General features: G+C 23.5%; 2 protein-coding genes across 2 annotated transcripts; both read right to left on the bottom strand.

Moving 5' to 3' along the window:
• Positions 1–257: 257 nt before the first annotated feature.
• Positions 258–4,562, bottom strand: LOC127286405 (uncharacterized). Its single transcript, XM_051312822.1, has 4 exons — positions 4,405–4,562; positions 3,518–3,814; positions 2,425–2,619; positions 258–1,629 (listed from the first exon to the last, which is right to left on the bottom strand). The coding sequence occupies exons 2-4, from the start codon at positions 3,776–3,778 to the stop codon at positions 1,576–1,578; spliced, it is 510 nt and encodes a 169-aa protein (XP_051168779.1). The 5' UTR covers positions 3,779–3,814; positions 4,405–4,562; the 3' UTR covers positions 258–1,575.
• On the bottom strand, positions 4,401–7,921 carry LOC127286402 (putative RNA-binding protein EEED8.10). Its single transcript, XM_051312813.1, has 8 exons — positions 7,669–7,921; positions 7,516–7,604; positions 7,257–7,387; positions 6,832–7,061; positions 6,049–6,545; positions 5,567–5,834; positions 5,013–5,394; positions 4,401–4,820 (listed from the first exon to the last, which is right to left on the bottom strand). Exons 1-8 carry the CDS (start codon positions 7,697–7,699, stop codon positions 4,766–4,768), a joined length of 1,683 nt encoding a protein of 560 aa, XP_051168770.1. The 5' UTR covers positions 7,700–7,921; the 3' UTR covers positions 4,401–4,765.
• Between the last annotated feature and the right edge of the window lie 6,305 nt (positions 7,922–14,226).

Below are 14,226 nucleotides of genomic sequence, written 5' to 3'. Positions count from 1 at the left end.
TCGCTAACTAAGCACGACTCGATAAAAAGTATATATTTTTAATTAGATAAAATCAAAATTAATTTTTATTGAATTTTTTTAATGTAATGAAGAATAAAACATAAATGTTTTATATTAAGAGTTCATTCTCTGTGAGTGTTTTCACTCAAAAATCAGAAACATATAACCTAAATTTTTAAAATATTAAATAAATTGAAAAAATATGCTGTTAAATGCAAAAATCGTGATATTTTGTTGAATATATAAAAGACCTGAAATTCTTTTTTTTTTTTTTTGAATGAGTTTATTTTTTAAATAAACATTAGTCATAGATGTCGAGTATATTTTTTATGTTTAGACAATGCGTTTTAAGATTTTTTTTACATTAAAGTTATACCAAATATATGTTTACTATTTTTTCAAAATATTTTCATTCGCTATTGTATACATGAGATACTTCCGCAAAAATTCATACTGCAGAAATTAGATTCGCTTTGTTTACTCGTATTTCTGAAATACTGCATTGGCTTAAAAATAAAATTGTTCGCGCATATTCAGCAGGAAAAAAGATGTTGAATTAAAGGCGATAATTAGATTATACATTTCATTATATGAGCCAATGCAACAATGAGAGTTTTCTGTTAATTATATTAATATACTGGAAATTTTCTAATAAAAACTTGTTTGTTGATTGTATACAACTACTTTTCTCCTGCTGCATGGAGAAAAAATCTGCTACAATAATTAACTAATCAGTTAAAAATATAGTGATATCACATGTTTTTTTTTAAATTTATGAATTTTAATAATGATAGAAAAATAATTTGTTGCATAATAATATTCTTACAATTATTGCATATTTATTTTTACAGCAATAGAAATAAGTAAATTTATAAAAAAAATTTGTAACATTGATGGAAATTATAACTGTGATTTTTCAATAATCATAGCAGATTTATTTTCCTTGTGTCGATTCAATTTTATATATACACGGAAAGAAAAAGTGTTAAAAAAATTTGTTTGGTACTGTTTTAAAAAATAATATCAATTGACTAATTTTTAGTATTTGTTAGAGTTTTAAAATTCATTTTAAGATTTTTTGAAGACAAATATTAAAAATTAGTCAATTGATATTATTTTTTAAAACAATATTAAAATATTTTTATCACTTTTTTTTTGCCATACGTACGTTATTAGAAAAAAATATAAAAATACTAATTACATAATGAGACATTATTTTATACTTTATGAATTTAGTAATAAGTATTTCTAAATGTCATCTTCATCATCGGAAAAATATTTCCGATTTTATCAAATAATTAGAAAATTATAAATACAATTAGTGCGTAGAATTACGTAAAAAAAATTTTTTTTTTCTAATGATTAATGCGGTCCGTTTCCGACTGATGTATAAGAATTCTTGTCACTTCTTATCATTTTAATTCAAGATATTAAATTTTTCTTGGTTTTTCCATTTTTTCTCTCTTTTTTTTTATATCAATGAGAAATTCAGTATAGTCGGCTACCGCTTCAGTCCTTTATCACAGTATAGGATTGACGATACAATCGTCAAAAAGTCATTCGTACCATGTGCGTTTAACTGTATATATTCGGAATTGGAATAGGAAACTCGCAGTTTCTGCAAAATTTCTAAAAAACAAAAATTGTTAATATTTGTTTTAAAATTTTTCTAAATAATGTTTCTCTTTTATTTTACAATTAACTTATTGATTCAAAAAAGATTAATGTAATAATTGCACTGAAAAATATTCGATTACTTATGACTATCGAATAAATATTTTTTTTGAAAAAATAAGTTCAAATTTAGTTTATTTGATTCATATAAATGTTATTTGGTTCAGGGAAATATTTATTTATCACTTATAATTCAAGTAACGAATTACAATCGAACCTGGATATAAGCAATTTTTTTACAGCATTAAAAAACGACGTTTATATATATAAAATAAAAAAATGACATTTCATAATAATTTATAAGTAAATTTAATTAGTTGAAAAATATTTCATTAAATGTTTATTACTATACTTTTAAATAAATAAATTTCAAACAGTATTAAAAAGAAAATATTTCAAAAGTTATTTCATGGAATATTGTTGAGTTAAATATGCAAAAAAAAAATTTTTTTGATTTAGAATAATTCTTATGATTTGAATTTATAATTTTTAAAAACTCTCACTCAAAAATAAATTTTTAAAAATTACTCCATATTGAATATGTTTTGTTTATATTAATATTTGTAACTTTTGTTTTTTGAGACTTGCTTATGCAGGTTCGAATGTATTTGATTCAGATGAATTGTTTCAAGTCTTATATTAAAAAAATATTTAGCTTAATTTTTTTTTAAATTCGAATGTTAGATTTTGCAAAATTTTTATTATTGTTTTATAATTTTATTATATATTTACATTTACTATTCAACTTACCACAGGAAAGTCTTCTTTATAATCATTTCTCATGTCCAGTCGGTAAAATACCGAGTTACATGTTACTGGTATGTTATCTAATGAATCGTATTGAGGTCTTCTTGGATTCCATCTGTGCCAGGATGGTTCTCTAAGATTAGCTCCTAAATTCAAGATGTCACGATTCCTGTAAGTGACGCGCATTGCTAAAGTTTTCTGAAATTCAATATCAATAAATTATTAATTATAATTATAAAAATTTTTTTTTGAAATAACGCTAAATAATTAGGTTATTTAGCTTCGAGACAAATATATTTTTTCTCTGGGTGTACGCATATTAAAATTTAAAAAACAATTTAAAACATTGTTAAATAATTCTAAACTCTATTATGGCTTATACTGAAGTTTTTGTAAAGTGCTAATTGCACTACTTACATTTTGATTTAGTGAAACAAAATTTATGAGTCATTTATTAAAATTAGTGAACATTTCAACTAATTATTTCTACATATTGAAATTATTGACATTTAATTTATTTTTACTAATATTATAGAAATAGTAAATATATGAAAGGTTTCACTATAATTAGAGAAAAAGGAAAGTTTTACTAATGGGAAATAGATGAAAATTTAGTTTAAAGGAAACATAGGGTAAATGCACTAATTACGGCGCGATTTGAGTCAAAACATCTTCGAAATAGAAAATAATATCGTAATTTTCTATTACGGCGCGTTTGTATCAGTTTCAGTGTGTCAATTACGGTGACAAAAATTACGTGTATTTTGAAAATACTTTGCTCGCCGTAATTGAAGCCAATGTAAGTCTTAAAAATGTTTCAAATTACGGGGAGGGAAAAAATTTAATCTCAAATAGTTAAATTAATAATTGTTTAAATATTTATTAGTAATTGTATCAAACAAAGATTAAAATAATTTTTTAAATCATTTTGCAACAATTATATTAAATATAATAATAATAATAATAATAATAATAATAATAATAGTTATTTTTTATGAACGCGCCATAATTGATGCAGTTACCCTAATGCATTGTAAGAAATTTTTATCTTGGAAAAATTTACTATTGCTAAAATAAAAAATCTTCAAAAACATACCTCTGATAAATCTTTGTTTTGTTTTGACGATTTAATTGAATCAGATGTTGTACTTTTAGTTGAATTAGAATCTGTGCTATATGATAATGTTGTCTTTGATGATGGAGAATATTTATTAAATCCACACGTACTTGTAGTATCGTGATATTCTTGAATTGGAATTTTAATACATAAAGTTTCTGATAATTTTAAACGATTTTTAATCATATTCATTGATTTAATATCAGAATTTGTAACAGCCATAACCACTGATAGTGCCATATTTATTTTTCTTTCTTTTACTTTCCCTTGTTTTATCTATATAAAAATTATTATCAATTAGTTCATTTTTAAAGAATAATTTTTTATTTATATATTTTAATTTTCGATAACATTTTAGGTGTTAACTAAAATTTCTTAGATTATTTTTGAACTTTTGGAAAATTAATTAAAATTTATTTTTTTATATCGTAAGTAAGCAAATTTTACTGAATCAGATTAATGAGTCCCATAGTGTTCCCTTTAATTATTTTTAATTCACGAGAATAATTTATTGTCTCAATTGTAATCTGAATATTTCTTGCTTTAAATCACAATATTATGATAACAGAGTTTCCAACGATTTGAAAACAAAGGTCAAGAAAAAATTAAAGAAAACTGATCATTTATTTTGACTATTATTTCACGAATCTTGTGTTATTTCATAAATATGACGATTAATATTTATCAATTTGATTTAAATTATTTCATGTTATTTATTAATTCACTTCAAGGTATTTTTTTTTAATATTGAAAAAAATTGCATTCTTCTTTTAGTATAAAAGTATATAAACTTTTTTCAATAAATATAAATTTTAAATTTGATAAATTATTAAAATTGTCTTTATTAATTTTAATAGATTACTTACATAAATATTTTATTAGAAGTTTAATTGAAGGCACTTTTGAAAAACCGAACACATGTATTGGCACGTTGTACGAAAACTACTGAAAATTATGAATTATATTCTTTGAACACGTTTCGTATTTTCACAGCAGCGCCACATAGTGTTTAAATTGATCATTTTTGTTGAATAAGCATAATGAAAAAGAAAACTTCCCCAAAAAGATATACTTATTCAGATTTTCATCAAATGTTACATTTTTTAGATTGTAGATTGCTGTTTAATTTCTTCCTCTAGAACAATGCTGATTGTTAGCGTATAATATTTACCTCTTTTTTTTTCTTTATCGTTGGCTCAATTTATTATCGTGTTTTTAATTCCTTCATTAACGATATCTCATATATGTGAAATTCAGATAAGAAATGAATATTGCAAAGAGCCTTGAAAATAAAAGGACGAAAATTCTTTTTAATTAACAATTTTTTAAACACTGCTAATCCAGAATTCTTTGCAATATATATTTGAAATATTTAATTTTTTTTACTTGTTTTTATTTTATTAAAAAAATAATATCGAAAAACTAATTTTATTTAATGAATTTTTAAAGAATAATAATTGTTTATTTTTATTACATAATTAAATCAAAAAAAAGATTTGGAGAAATTCCATTCAAGTGTTCAATTTTTTCTCTTTCAGATGGTGTTTGAAAAATAAAACGTAGTGGTAAATTATTTTCTCTCTTTTCACTAACTTCTATAGCGATTTTTATTAATTTAAAATCATTTCTGGTGTACATTTCTTCATTAATTTTGAGTGTTTCTAATTTTTTTGCTCCTCGCAAAACCTTACACAACGCTTCTACTGTTAACGAACCCTCACTATTAATTTCCAAGTATTTTAAATTAAACATCTTTTCCAATCCTGAACCAGTGATTGATAATTTAATATTTAACCATTCTAATTTTGGTAATAGCGCTATATTTTCAATTCCAATGTCGGTAATTTCATTTAAACCTATCGAATTTGATTACATTTTATATTTATAAAAAAGAAAATCTCACAATATAATAATAATATTAAATATTAGATTTGACAAAAATGATTTTAAATTTTTGAGAAAATATTTTCTTTGATTTCTTTTTTGAATATAAAGGTTTTTCATTATTAAATTTAAATAATATTATACCTATAATGCATACAGAAGAAATTTTATGGCAATTTTGGCCAACATGATAAAAAAAATTATCAGTAATCCATTGATTTGTGACAAGCCACAATTGTTGAAGATTCACAAAAAACTTGATACAATCGGCCTCATTTTTATTTCTCAAAATACAATCTTGAAAAAATAGGGTATTTAAAGTATTGGCACAATTTTTTAATGCTGGTAAGAGGCCAGAAATATCGCAATCAGTCAAATCCAATTCGTATAATTTTTTAAAATTTTTCACAGCCTAATTATCGTTGAATAATAAAAATTAATTGATAATTATTTTAGTACCTAATTATTAAGTAATCAATTAAAGTTATTTTTTTCTAAATTAAACTACTTACAATTCTATGTGAGTAATTACTAAATAATTATAGTGAAAATAAATAATTAAATAATAAAATAAAAAAGAAATTTTGAAAAAATTCTTTATGAATTAAATAACTATATATACTTACTTTTATTAAATAGTCAGCAGATGCTAAACATTTATCCAAAACTATTGATTGTATTGATTCAGGTGATAATTGCAGTAGACAATTGCCAGTCATGTAGCCATAACAAATATCAATATATTTTAATTTTCTGTTTAAAGAAAATAATAAAGCAAAATCATCATCTGAATCTTCGAAACAATTTTCTAATGATAATTCAATTTTTGTTATATTCTGACAACGAAGAGCTAAAATTTTTAATGCTGTCGATGACGATAGAGAAGTGGCATAAATTGAATGCAATTTTTGACAATAAATTGGTAGAATGCGAAGTGATTCTTCATTATATTCACTATTGTTGGAATTTAATCTAACTCGTGTTACATAACGTCCGCATCTTTGTAAAATTTTATTAAATGCTATGATACTTCGTGTTGTATTGTCAGATTTGAAAGAGGAATTTTTTAAATATTTAATTTTGCTCCAGGATTTGTAACTTGCTGAACGAAATTGTTTTGATACTAAAATATGGATGTATTATTTAAATTAATTGAATTTAGAATTTTACACCCATTCTCTAAATTTTAATTATTCTACTAATTTTTAGTCATATTTTACTAAAACTTAGTATAAAAAAATATTACTAATTTTAGTAATATTTTACTAAAAATCAGTGAAAATTTCTACTACTTTGAATAATTAGTGAACGAATTCTCACTATAATTCAAATTTAGAGAGACAGAGAAAAAATACACTTGGCTCAGAGCTAAATAAATTGATTTATTTAAAATTATAAAATAGTAATACCTCTTTCAATTCTGAGCCTATCTGTAATTGGAAGATATTCAAAAATTCGAATGAGACAATCTTCATTTAATTTTTTGATTGGTGGTTCCTCATCTGGTTCTGCTATATTTTCTCGTTTTCTCTTTAAATTAATTCGTTTTTTGTCAGTCTGAAGCCAGGAATATGCTGGTTCCACTGTTAAAGTTCGATTATTCAATTGAATAAAATTTTCATATCCGGCTTTTCTTGCTCTTAAAAACAAAATTATTAATTTTGAGAAAAATTGAATAGTTTTCGTTTTAAAATTTATGTAATTTAGGTTGAATTATAATTGAAATTTAATGCTAAAAATAAAAAAATAATTAATAAATTTTCGCACGATTAAATATATTTTTAATTTTTATTTAGACAGGTGAAAAAAATTTTAAACTCAAAAATTAAATTACTGTAAAGCATCCTCAGCAGTGTTGAATGTAATAAAGCAACGAGTGCAATTAGATTTGCAATCTTGTCTTAATAAACATTTGTCAATTTGACCATATTTTGAAAAAAGAAATTTAATATCCCTTTCTTGTGTCTGAAAGTTTGTTTTTATTAATTAATCAAATTTACAATAATTAATTACCATTTTTACTGAAAAACAGTTTAATTTTAATATTTTAACCGTAAAATTTTTTATTTATTTTCAAATAAATTTTTACTAACCTCAGAGGATAAATTACTGACAACAAGCTTTCTAATGGCAATACCATTTTTTCTCGTATATAGATATGGCTCATGTTTAATACTCTCAGCTGTAAAAAATAATATATAATATTTTTTTTAAGATTAATAATATTGAACAATATAATTACTTACAAATTTTAAAACAATCTTGAGAATTATTCATGATTCGACTTCAGAAAATGAGATGAAATTGTAGAATTGAATCATTTCATTTCACAACACTTTTAATTAAATTGATTTTTTTTTTTTTTTTTTTATTTAAGTTTGGTTATATTTACAATAACCTGGAAAAAACGTTAATTAAAATTAATATATTTTTGATGTATCAACTTAATCCTACAAGAAAAAATAACCGTGTCGTAAATTGATTAAAATTTTTTTATATGACAACAGAAACATTGAGTTAATTACATAAATTTTTTAAAACACAAAAAATTTTAATATAAAATTGTCAAAAAAAAAAACCTTTAACTGGAAGTTGTCTTCAATTTACATTCGATGTGTTTATATTTTTAAATATCGTTTATAAACAATAGACAATGGAGATTATTTTACAAGAATTTTTGTCAACGAATGTTTTATTTAATTAGTTATTAATAAATATTTATTTCATTATAGATGAGGCTGAAGTCCGCAACGTTTTCAAAAACGAAAAATTAAAATAGAATTATTTTTTCAAGTCAATTTATCTTTAATTTTGATTTGCACAAACTTTCAAGAAATTAATAGTTTTATATAAAAACCAGCTACTCCCAAATAACTTTAATTTTAAACCAAAGTAATTAATATTGTCTAATTATTTTTTCGTTTTCGTTTTAAAAACGTTGCGGACTTCAGCATGATCATTATAGGGTAACGGCACCAGTGAAGGAACTGACACCAGTGAAAGAACAAATTTCATGTTTTGCATTCTAATTAGTGTAATAAGCAATTTGGTATTATAAATTATATGTTTTTATGTTCCTTATTTAATTTACGTCTTTAGTATCTAAGATACCTAGAGAGTTAACACGTAAATTTTATAAAAAAATTTTTTTAAAAATGTTGTGTTGCAAATTTATCTTCAACAATAAGAACTCTTCTCTGACACGTTATTTCTTTTTTCACATTTAACTAATTTAAACTGCCTTAAATCGTCGGTCTTTTTTAAACTAAATTTATCTTGTGTATTAGAAATACTTCTTTTCATTTAAAAGCTAATAAAATATTAATTTGCCATAAGAAAAGCAAATTCCGTCATTGGGGTTATTTTTTTTTTATTTACTAGTGAAAGAACAGAAATGTTTTTTCACTGGTTCCAATGCAATCCAATGAAGGAACACCTTCAACGAATAGTCTGAAGTCAAACAAAAAAATGACAAAATCAAATAGGTTAACACTGTTAGGTTACAATAATATTGTCAAAATAAATTGCAAGTAGATGATTGATTGTAGGTTATAAATGCATTTTCAATTAAAAATAAGATTCTGCAAACTTAGTTAAAAAATATTCATAATTATCATTAATTTACCTTTATTTTAGTATATTACAAACATTTTATTACTTTATCTTTGTTTTAATATATTTTTTAAATATATTTTAAATATATATTTCACATCGTTCTTTCACTGGATGCAGAAAATTCTTTCATTAGACAATTTGTTCTTTCACTGGTGAAATAGGTATGTTTTACTTATTAATTAAAATTTTAATTAACATCTTATATTTATGAAAATTAAATGTGACCTTCGGATTCTACACTTAATTAGCTATCGAAAAAAAATTGGTAAAAAAATTTTCAATAACTGCATTCAAAAATAATAAATGATAAAAGTATGCATTTCCTTAAATGTTCTTTCACTGGTGCCGTTACCCTAATTAGTAAATATTTATATAAGAAAACAAAAATAGATAAATAATGGTAAATCATTTTTAAAAATTTGTTATCATGTGATATTTACCAACAGTATAAATTTACCTACGGATTACAGTTTAAAGTTTAGGAGTAACTTTCTGTATTACCGACGGTAAATCAGTACATTTCTTACCTGTGAGGAAATTATCCAAAGAGTCAAAAAGGAAATAGTGAGACTAAAATGATTTATATAAATATTAAGCACTAATAGACAATTATTTGTAAAAATTATTAAATACTGTTATTTTGCAGTTTAGGTAATTGTTAAATAGAATAAAAAAAACTGGTAATTTTGATATTGAGTCGAAGGATAAGTTTAAAAAAAAATTACCCATTGCGTAGATAAGTATGAATTGTTGATAAAGTAGATTTCTCAATTAAATTTCTGTTTTAAACATTATATTGTTTAAATACTTGTCAAAGTTGAGAAACTAAATTATTAATAAAAACAAATAGCTATTTTCGAATTAATATTGAAAATTAAAGAGTTTTTTAAATACAGTTCTTTCATCGATCGTTCTTCTTTGCGCAAGTAGTTCAGTTATCAATTGTAAGAGGGCTAAGATCGCATCGTAGTATGTTGAACTTTGTAAAATTATTGATCATTATATAACAAAATAATGTCTTTATTTCATTTTGAAATTATGTTTTTTATTATTTCAACATTGAAGGACAATTAATTCGGGAAAAAAAATGAAGATATTATGAATGTTTTCAGTAAAATATAAATTTGAAAATTGGACCTTTCTCGCAATTGGTGACAAATAGTACACTTTTAGTATATAAGGGCAGAGAGAATGAGATGAAGCAAGGATGGTCCGCTACTACTCAGGAACTCTGGCGTCTTGACGGCAGGGATGTGACAACCGCTCGCAGCAAGGAGGACGAGGAGGATGGTTGGAGTTTTGCAGGCAGTGGATGTTCATGATCTTCTTCTGGTAGCAGTCATAGCTCTGGTGTTGTGAATTCAAAAGACGTTGGTCACGTATAAAGTGTGACGTGCCACGTCAGATATTGATGAATACGATGCTATGTGTGTCAAATCGTTGAGAGTAAAATGGGTTGTGTTAGTGTGTCCACACCCGGAACTCAAAGCAAAAAAGTCGTTCTGTCGATAATTCGTGTGTTGGGTCGCCACGAAGACGAGCGCAAACTGAGGACTCCTGTCATGGAAGAAATCGAAAAAATCCAGTGTCTTAGCACCGGAATTAGAAAGATGGGACACTTGCATAACAACGGCCTAAATCTTCTGAGAACTTGCTGCGACGGTTGTCATTTGGGAATTAAGTTCCCTTCACTGTGGTAGTGACAATCGACCATCCTTTTTTTGTTTTCTTTTTTTTGTTTTTTTTTTAAACATTTTTTATTAATCATTACCCAAATATTGTGAAGAAAATATTTATATAAACTTTTTAAATGTATCTTTCATTTAAGGGAACATTGTTAAAAAGTTTTAAAAATTCGTAAGCTTAAAAAAAATTATAATTAATTACAATTTAAAATTATGTTATATATTAATTATTAAGGAAATATATTAAGAATTTTTTTTATATAATTTTTAATTTTCCAACTGTTCATACACTTAATTTTTGTTCTTATTTTTTAAATATTACAAATTTTAAACCTAATTACAAATTTTATAGAAATTTTATTTCTTAATTTTTTAATATTAGAAGCTTCTGTTATTTATAAAGTTAGTTTTGTTTTGGAAACACTAAATTTTTAATATTTTTTTTTTTTTTTTTTTTAAATTTGTAATCGAATTATTTTTTACATATTTCATTTATTTAAATCAGGGTCAGAATTAAGATGTAAAAATTTGGGTTTAAAAAGTTTTAAGAAAATCAAGATAAACATAAGAATCAACGGTAATTTCAATAGATTTCCGTGTCCTTTTTTGCTTAATGAAAATAATATAGTCGTAAGTAATTATAGGAATTTATTAAAAAGAAAAAACATTGTTCACTTCATGATTTAGCCATTTTATTTATGTAATTTACATATAATATTGGTTTTCAAATTATGTGCAAAGTTTGCGTCCTGTAAAAGAAAACAAAAATTGTTTATATATTATATGTTAAAAAATAATATTTTTTTATTAGGATACTCAGACTTACGTCTTCTTCTTTTACATATTTTACTGCAACAATCTTCATTTTTTGTACAATGCTTATTAGATTCTACACATTGACCAACAATTTCTGGCACCAATAAACTTACACACAAAAGTGCAAAAATTGCAAATATTGAAAAATGCATTTTTTTCAATTAATAAATAAAAAAATCGCGTTTTTATATAGTCAGTAAGAGGTCGAATAAAACTGTAAAAATATTATTATAACAATGTTTTTAAATCAAACAAAATGCATAACGGCTATTGTTGCTTAAATAAGTATACTATAGATATATATTTTATAAAATTATTAAACAATTTACAATGAAACAAGGAAAATTAGTAAGGAAAAAGATTATAAAAATGTTGTTACTTTTATTTTATTTTTTCAATCATAATTTAATAAAATTTTTATTTTATTTACTTAAATTGATAAAAGACCTTTTGTTCGATTTAAAAACACTATTGAAATTGGATTCTTAGTATTTTATTCTTTCAAATTTTTCTTATTTATTATCTTACTTAAATCTACAGTTTCAATAAAAAATTTTTTTATTTTAAAGTAAAAAAAAAATTGTTTATTGTGTGCAGCACCAGTATATTTCCTACTTGGTATTTATAGAAAAAAAGTTTCAATTTTATAATATAATTTTTATTATTATTTATAAATTTATTATATTATATATACATTTTTTTATATAATGATTATTACAGATAATTAGAACATTTTAACTTATAATAATTATTTTTTTCATTATTTTTTCATTATTCATTATTATTTATTATATATTATTATTCATTAATTTATTATTATTAATTTGTTTTTATTATTAATTATTAAATTGTTATATTTTTTTTATCTGTAAACAATATAAAAATAGTTTAATTTTTTAAAAAATTTTCAATTTGATTTTAATTTTTAATTTAAGTTTAAAGTTTAAAACATTACAAAGTTTTTTATTAGGTTTTATTTTTTCAAAATTTTTAAATATTTTTTAATTGCTTAATACTTTTTAAAATATAATTACTAATTTTCAGTTAATTTAATTTTCTTTTTGATTACATAATTTTTTAATATTTATTAATTATCAATTAATTAAATTTTTCGAAAAAAAATATAAATTTAAAATTTTCATTTGCAACGAAATATTTATAATATGTATAATCTCTACCTTTTCGTATACAGTATACATAAGTGACAAAGAACATTTTTCATAATTATAATAAAATTACTACCTTATCGGCAGTACATAATATTACATATCATAAAATTTATGATAAATATTTAAATTTCTGTACGATAACATTAAGTGCTGATAGTTAATTTGTAAAAACATCAGTTTCTTAAAAAATAGTTATTTTTATAAATAATATCAATGCCTTCAAATAATATTAAAATATTATTTTTAGATTTTGAAAACTTGATGTATTTACCGACAGAGCTTGACTCGTATTCTTGTATGGTAACTTTTTATTAGGTTCAACTTCCATTTATGGATAAAGTTGAATGCTGTAAGATATTAACGAAAACTACCTTATCGACTGTAAATAATTGCTTTTAAAACTGAAGGCTGAATATCTAAATTTGTGTAGGGTATTAATAACATGTGAACTGTAGTTAATTGCAAGGCATTTTATTTTCTTAATAGATATTTTTTTTAAAAATAATATAAACATTTTAAAGTTGTAGCTTTTGGAGATGCATTTACCGACCGAGCTTGACTCGTATCGTTGAATGGTAACACTATAGATTATATTTCCATTTGAAGAGCAAGTTGAATGAATCGTTGATTCTGAACTTTGCTGCTAGAATGCATACTTAAAGAAAATAGTACATTTACTTTAATATTTTATTGATCATTTTATACTGAAATGATTGTTTCTTTGATTTTAAGGAAAATATTTTTGCAATTCTTACGCTTAGGAACTATTATTTTTGCAAAAATAAAGAATAATTGATGAATTTTAGAGTTCTTAAAAGATTAATTAATAAAATGGGTTTTCTCACATGAGCAGTTATTCACCTTAGTTTGAATATATAAGAACAATAAGTCTCATTGGAGATTAGGAATGGTCCGACACTACTCAGGAAAGTTTTCTCTGGCGTCTTCAAAGGAAACTTGGTGACATTTCTCGCTGTAAGGAGGGAAGGATGCTGGACTGGTGATTTTCCTGTCTTTATGGACTACAATTTGGGTAGCATTTGAACGTAAAAACATTTACATTCGAATGGACCAGAGGAAACTCTGGTAACTCGCGGTTAATCCCGCACACGCGCGTTAACACAACGTTATACGTGAACTATGGATATCGTTACTCAATTACGCCTTGATGTCATTGATTCAACGACTCTCACGCTCCAGGGCATTTGATAATGCCGCTACAGCTTCCTGCCAAGGACTTCAATTATTAAGTACTTGGTAGGAATTCTCAAAAATCCTAAATTGATTGAGAACATGGACAGGAAGAAATAGCCTAGGCTAGGTCGCTAACCTCCTTGCAGTGTGTTTGTCACTTGGGAAATATAATTTCTCTATAACTGTAGTAGTGACACAGACCATTCCTTTTTGCTCTGTAAACAAGTTTCTTTTTTATCAATTAAATAATAATATTATTAATTTTATTACCTAATGTTAAATGTATTAATTATTTAATTTAATAATTAAATAATTCCTTAAACTC

Source organism: Leptopilina boulardi, unplaced genomic scaffold (assembly GCF_019393585.1).
Source record: "Leptopilina boulardi isolate dan_hultmark-lab unplaced genomic scaffold, ZJU_Lbou_2.1 LbouV2_354, whole genome shotgun sequence".
NCBI lineage: Eukaryota > Metazoa > Arthropoda > Insecta > Hymenoptera > Figitidae > Leptopilina > Leptopilina boulardi.
Note: the sequence above shows the minus strand (reverse complement) of the source record. Positions and strands in the feature narration are given on the sequence as shown.

Excerpts from the sequence above, each read along its gene's own strand:
- LOC127286405 (XM_051312822.1), bottom strand. The coding sequence starts at position 3,778 with ATGGCACTATCAGTGGTTATGGCTGTTACAAATTCTGATATTAAATCA. Across the intron at positions 2,620-3,517 it reads AAAACAAAGATTTATCAGAG|AAAACTTTAGCAATGCGCGT; the intron begins GTATGTTTTTGA and ends ATTGAATTTCAG. Across the intron at positions 1,630-2,424 it reads ATAAAGAAGACTTTCCTGTG|AAATTTTGCAGAAACTGCGA; the intron begins GTAAGTTGAATA and ends TTTGTTTTTTAG.
- LOC127286402 (XM_051312813.1), bottom strand. The coding sequence starts at position 7,699 with ATGAATAATTCTCAAGATTGTTTTAAAATTT. Across the intron at positions 7,605-7,668 it reads TCAAGATTGTTTTAAAATTT|CTGAGAGTATTAAACATGAG; the intron begins GTAAGTAATTAT and ends TATTTTTTACAG. Across the intron at positions 6,546-6,831 it reads TAGGCTCAGAATTGAAAGAG|TATCAAAACAATTTCGTTCA; the intron begins GTATTACTATTT and ends TCCATATTTTAG.